This window comes from Zea mays, chromosome 5 (genome assembly GCF_902167145.1).
Source record: "Zea mays cultivar B73 chromosome 5, Zm-B73-REFERENCE-NAM-5.0, whole genome shotgun sequence".
In the NCBI taxonomy this organism is placed as follows: Eukaryota; Viridiplantae; Streptophyta; class Magnoliopsida; order Poales; family Poaceae; genus Zea; species Zea mays.
The window spans coordinates 139,619,682-139,626,733 of NC_050100.1; the positions used below are offsets into that span (position 1 = coordinate 139,619,682).

Genomic DNA, 7,052 nt, shown 5'->3' on the forward strand with positions numbered 1-7,052 from the left:
CTACTGTTGGGGGCCTTCGGCTTCCGAAGGTCCTCAAAAACATGATTTGACAATGTTTTCCAAGTGAAATATGTGGGCAGGTATCTTCGGAATCGGATCGTGAGCATACAAGAGCACAATCAGGACGAAGCCTGAACAAGATTATGACGAAGGTCTAGATGATCACGAAGCTGTGCGCGGGAAAGCTTCGGCATGATAGCAGAAGAGGGGAACCGACTTAAAGATGAAAAGGCAAATTAGACCTCGAAGAATTACTATAGAGTTATTAGCAAATGTAAAGGGCATGAATGTAATTCTACATGGGCTGCGTCCCTTGCCTATAAATAGATGAACAGTACTCCTGTACTGTCCACGTTGACTTGGCATTCACTTTTTGCATCACGCCTTGTACCTTTACTTTCCGTCAAAACGAAGGTACATTTATAATTTGTTATTCTGGATATGATAGTGCAAATAAAAATAAATTGGCGATAATATCTATATTATTCTTCATATTTCGTATATGAATTCTTCCTTATCATCTATTGTACTTACGAAGGTTTTTTTTCCTTCATAACCTTCGTCCGGAATTCATTATATCCGAAGGGATATAATGTCTTGAAGGACGAAGGACTTTAATATTTAACACATTTTATGTTGCCTTGTTCTTAACTCTTAGCATTTGAGAACAAGTCTCCAACAACAATAAAGCGAACTAATAATTATTCCTTGGCACCATAAGATGACTGGGAGACGTCACTTAGATCAACTCGTACTCCTCGTTGTATACCTCCTCCTGGACTACCTGCTATTCACCTGTGGGGGAGTTGTATATCGCAAGGGTGAGCTCATAAAAGATCATAGCTCAACAAGTTGTGGGAATAATGTCCATGAACTCACCAAAGGTGGGAGCTCAAGTGTAAGGCTTATCAACAAATAAGGGTCAAAGCTGAGCATTAGTTTTAATAAGTTGGTCAAATTTTATTAGCAGTTATGATTAATTTTGACAAATAAGGGTCAAATTTTATTTGCATCGCATTGTGGTTTTATAATTAATTTTGATCTAATATTACTCTGGTTTGGTATATACTTATATTTAGTAATTACTAAATATAAGTATATACCAAACCAGAGTAATATTAGATCAAAATTAATTATAAAACCACAATGCGATGCAAATGACAAATTAAGTTTAATTCTATAAATTAATCATGCGAGAGTCCTGAGCTGCTCATGACCGCGAGCACGGCTAGTATACCAGTTTTACACTTTGTAGAGGTTGTACCCTTTACCCACAAGTCATGTTACCCATTTGCCACGGGGACGATCGGACCCCATACACCTCTACCAAGGAAGCGAGGCAGGGTACCACTACGAGGCCTTTACAAAGTTCCACTAGCTTGAGAAAGCCCACTACCGTTTCTAGGGAGCGCGATGCAGGAATCCCCCGTCTGAAAAGCCATCGCAGCAAAATCAATCCAAGAACCCCCCTACACCGACAACTCCCCAACTGCCCTTGCCCCTTTCGGGTAAGGTAGACCTCCACTAGATTTCCTAATTAGTCAGCCAAGGGCGTCCCATTCCACCCTTGTGGTGGCACGTGTTTCTCAAGTTAAGCTCCATGTTCCAATTAACATAATAGTCTTATCATGAACAGAATAGAATAACAATAATAAAGCATGACCATGTGTAATAATTATCTAAACACCAAAAACCACATATAGCAATAGCAAAGACTACCCAAGAGTTCAGGGGTAAAGAAGTTGTAAAGATGACCAAACTAGGCTGACCTATTGGGTCCCATCAAAATTAAGCATAAGCATGCCAAAATGATTATAGAGAACATTATTGGGTAAATAAAAGTGGTCAAGGGCACAACTTGCCTTCAACAAGCTCCTGCTCAGTATTTTCCACCTGCTGGGTATCGGGGTCATCGGTCACTTGCTCATCTACTCGAAGCAATACAAACAAACATAGTACATGAGAAATTAACATCACACCAAACAGAGGGATATAATGCATGATAATATTCTACACATCGTAACGAGACCTGGGGAGGTGAAGCAGAGGATGAGCAGCCCTCGTCCATACGATGAGGAATGGCAATAATAGCTCGGGTTCGAGAATCACTAAATTCAGAGTTACGGATAACAAGTTATGATTTTCCAAAGTTTTAAGTGTTTGGTATGGAATAAACTATGTTAATAATTTTGATCTATGTTTCATGATTAAATAGAGTTACCAAGTGATAAAAAATATTAATACAAAATTAGTGCAACTGGAATGGATCAAAAAGGGGCTAAATTAAGGAAGATATGGATTTTACAAGATTAGTAGATTTATTTTTCATACCTATAGTCATTTTCTTTATTTATTTCGAATACCACTAATTATTTTGGATCGAAGGAACATTTACCAGAGAATCCAGGGATTCATGCGCAAATAATCTGGACTCAATTGTAATTCAATCTAGACAGACAGGGACGATAGGTTGGTATTAATAAAACAGAGGGGCTCTTTTGCAAGTTTTCCAGACCGAAAGGGTATCGAGAAATTAGGGTTGCCAGATCCTGATCCAACGGGTCGGATTAAAGCACCGAACTGGTATACTATCGCCACCATCTGATCTAAGATCTGCTGACCGGATTTAAAGTAACCACGATTGGCTTTCGTCCGACCGATCACAGTCCGATGGTCAGAAACGTGTCCCACCTACGACCTACCTTGGCCTTCGGATCGCCGATCAACGGTCCCCGATAGCCCCCGATACAGTACGCCCGAATTCTAATCTGGACTGTCCCTGATGGATCCAACGGCACCTGCGTGCCCCACCCCTCCGCAACCTAGAACGCGGCGGCGCAGGGCCCGCCAGGGCGGCGCCATTGCCAGCGAACAGTGGTTCGACGCCACAGAGATCCGAACACGAGTACAACCGGTGCTATTCATTGCGCAGTAATTAGGCAAAGCAGGGGAAAGGTCCTCACCGGCGATTAGTGCCACGTGGTCACCCAGCCACGCCACGGTCCGAATTCGCGACGACGGTGAAGAATCGATGTTGCCCTGATCACCCACCCTTCTTGCTACCGCCCCCAACGCGTTCTGTGTGCTTGGGCAGAAACTCTTGACCGTGCGCAGGGCTCCAATTGGGGCTGTCTATGACGAGCAACGGTGGAGATCCACGACGACGGCGATTTCTGGCTTTTCTCCCACGCGGTGGCTATGTGGTTCGATGATCTCGCTGTGCACCTAGGTCGAGGGGCAGGGTGACATGTATATACTCTGCACGGGAGGTCCGACTCAGCTCGCAAGGCAGTTGCGAGAACCACGGCGGCTGTCGCGGCGGCGGCGGTGTTCTGTTAGCAGGGGAGATGAACAGTAGAGGGGGCCACCGGTCATCCGAACGCACGACGCGCACGCACGATGGCTTAGAGTATGACGTGCGGGGTCTTCCAGTCAGCGCCAGACTCACAGGAGCGCGCACATGAGGGACTGATGGGAGGGGCCCGGGTGTCGGCGCCATACTCCAGTTGGGCTGCGCGGTAGAATAGAGAATGGGCCGCCCGTGCAAGATTCAGCCCAATGCGCCTTTTTTTATTTTCCTTTTTCCTTTTCTTTTCTGTTTTCCCTTCTTCCTATTTTTAGATTTCAGATTTAAATTCAAATTTTGTTGAGTTTCACACTTAGATTATATGCTTAATTAAAAGTACCAGTATGAAAATGGATATTTGTTTATATATATATATTTTCTTTATAATGTGTATTATTTCCCTTCTCTTTTCTATGTCATTTTCAATCCCTAGATTTCAAATTAGGTTGCACCCTAATTTCAACATTAATATCTCATTTATAATATAATTAAATGCACAAGCAAAAATCTCCAACATGATGCATAGATTATTTATGTATCTTTAGTTAATTTAGGCACTTTAAGTATGATTATTAACATTTCTCATGATTAGAGGCAACACACACAATGAGAGTAATTCCTCTCTTATTATCCACATGTTGGGTATTACAGCATGCCATAGGCAGAGTGGTATCAAAGAGTACACGTGAGGGTGAGGTCGGGGATTCAATTCCTAACAACCTGTAGCGTATGAAAAATATCGCGACTTGCGACTTCGACGGAGACAGACGGGTGGGATGAGGCCTCTCCAAAAATAATTTTGTTTGCTATTTTAAAAACCCTTTTAATGTTTCTAAAAATAATTTTTACTGGTGGTTTTATGGCGGTTTTATTACGTCGGCCGCTAGTGAAAATCGATTTTCACTGGTGGTCTTCAGTTACCCACATGTAAAAATAATGATTTCTACTGGCCTCTAGCACCGGCGGTTCTAAGAAACGCTCGTGAAAATAGGTTCACAACTGTCACTATAGAGCTTCTATGTACTAATGATCTCGACCCTCCGTCGGCGAAACTTAGCAATCATTCCCAAGGTCCAAACTCACTACGAGGATGACCTAGGGATCATTAGTTTTTGGTCTAAAAAAACGTCAACAAGTGCTACTCGTTGACAATTATTTATCATTAATCCGAACCATAAGGAACAAGTCCACCTTGCGTTCATAGTATCACGCGATAGACTTGTTAAGATATAATTTAGTGACATATTCACATAACCATACAAATTGAATTTAGACATGGCTGTTGTTATATATACAATACAAATAAAAAGAATGAGAGGTACAAGCCACATATATGGCTCTCATGAATATTCAGTGTCTATATACACCTGGAAACTGTGTACTTCTGTGACTAGTAGTGATGAGGAGAGACCGGAAAGAACCCGGGACAGTAATGGAGCTCTAACCATCATCACTTGAACTGCAACCCGGATGCAAATGTTTGGCCAAACTTCCATCCTTGTGGCACCACATTTGCGAACTCAATAGTTTGTCCGTCTGTATCGGTGACCCTGAACGAGAGCGCTTGCCCTGTGAGGTAGGCGAGAGAGTGCCAGTTCGCGCCCCAGTTTCGTGCCATCCGGGTCCAGCCAGTGGAGTTGGAGGTCTTGACGTCCATGGATCTGATGGAGCCAGCAGCCGCGACGTTGGTCACGAGCACGAGGTTGAAGTAGTCGTGCCCGTTGATGGTGAACCTGACTCCACCTCGCTTCACGCAAGGAACCCTCTGGTACATGACCGGAATGATGCCACCGCCGTAGACGCCGATCTTCTCCCAGGCCGGCTGCGCCATGTCGAAGTGCGGGCGCTGCTGATTGCACCAGCCGCCCTCGGGCAGCGCCAGGTTGGGCGGGCAGAAGTTGGTGGCCGTGACGGTCACCGTGACGCCGGGTCTGCAGAACATGGGGTCGGCTCTCTTGCGGTCGCAGGCGATCTTGTAGCACTGCCCGCACGAGGCGCCGTCGTTGAAGAGCACCGTGCTCAGCGCCGCCGTCCGCGTGCCGTAGCCCTGCGTGAAGAGGTTGCCGTACCCGCACGCGCCGCCTGTGCATGATGCCACCATAAATACATAAATACACACATACACGAGTAGTATAGTTCGATCTTGAGCAGCTAGCTAGCTTAATTACCCATGGTGTCCGAGGCATCAGCGCCTCCATAGAACGTGGCGTGCGCCTTTAGCCACCCGATCGGTGCCGGAGACGGCGGCGACGTGGTGGCGGGGACGACGGCGGCGTCACTTGCGGCCATGGTGCTCGCAGCTGTGAGCATCATGAGTAGTGTGAAAACTCGACTTGGAGCCGCCATAGCTCGATCAGAAGGGTGGAGCAAGCTGTGTGTGTATATGGGTATGGATAGATGGAATGATGATCCGATGAATGGATGGATTTTGTTGTGACGATATGATGCGATGATTCGTTCGTCGTGTATATATACACAGCTATAGCCTTAGCCTTCGTAATCACGGTTGATTGGCGGCTTGCATTGAGAATGATTGGCCAATGAACTTATTAATTATTATAAGGGCGTCGACGGTCGACCGAAGCAAGCATGACAATCCACTATCTAGCGTATACATGTGCATGGCATGGCTATGCAGCCCCAACATGCATGCATATGCATGGGTTAAGCAGGTGTAGTAGTGCACAAGGGAGACGCGCCGGCGTAAGATGCGCTTTTGCAAGCGACCGACGACAGGCAAGACCATCTATGCGCTACCGTACAGAGGGCTACTACTAGCTAGGGGCAAGCAAACTGGTCAGGATCAGGACTCAGGAGGTCCGCAGAAGGCGACGTAGACACGTAGTGGCACGAACACAGTACAAAGAAGAGCATGCAGTTCACAACATTATATTTGGATTGTCATTATAATTTTTAGAACCGTGAGCGTTAGATATACCAGTGAAAATAAATCTTTTCACTGACGGCTTTTTAAGAACTGCAAGTGAGGGTTCTATTTTTATTAGCGGTTTCGTTTAATGTAACCGTCAGTGGAAAATATTTTTCCACTATCGGTTTTATATAAATTTAGTCTCCGGTGGTGATTTTTCAGTTTTTTTTAAAAAACTACTAAACCATATTGGATAATAGCAACATGCAATTTAATTATATCATATATGCAATTTAATTATATCATACATTTATATACATCAAAGTCTTATGTTTACAATCATAAAGTTACACATATGTTCATCACACATTATATACATCAAATATTTCACCTTTGCTCTAATAACTATGTCGGCTAAAATTTAGTCTACTAATTTCTGTCAGCACTCTGAACTCTAGTCTTGCTAGGACACTGGTAGCATCGTGATACTTTCCTTCACATGGAATGACTTCTTTCAAGATGATTGAACATATGTCCTCAATTATGTTGTACAAAGCATTTTCGGTCATGTGGTCCACCTTTTTAGTTTAAATTTCTAGAAAGGAGGTTTATAAACATCATATATTTACACTTGATAATGTATTTGCAACTATATTTACAGATATAATTATTACTAACTATGCCTTATCAAGGTTTTCGATGCATCATCCATTCACACATAGAATCCACAGGGGACCGATCCGGTGGTTGCTTGTGGCACTACTGGGGGATGAATATCCCCTGGGTCATCATGGCACGAATATGCTTCATGGGCCGCTCGTAAGGCCCTCGGTGGGT

At 44.1% G+C, this 7,052-nt stretch overlaps 1 protein-coding gene across 1 annotated transcript; it reads right to left on the reverse strand.

The window, feature by feature from the left end:
- Nucleotides 1–4,505: 4,505 nt before the first annotated feature.
- On the reverse strand, nt 4,506–5,783 carry LOC103628491 (expansin-A23). Its single transcript, XM_020537721.2, has 2 exons — nt 5,515–5,783; nt 4,506–5,428 (listed from the first exon to the last, which is right to left on the reverse strand). Exons 1-2 carry the CDS (start codon nt 5,690–5,692, stop codon nt 4,797–4,799), a joined length of 810 nt encoding a protein of 269 aa, XP_020393310.1. The 5' UTR covers nt 5,693–5,783; the 3' UTR covers nt 4,506–4,796.
- Between the last annotated feature and the right edge of the window lie 1,269 nt (nt 5,784–7,052).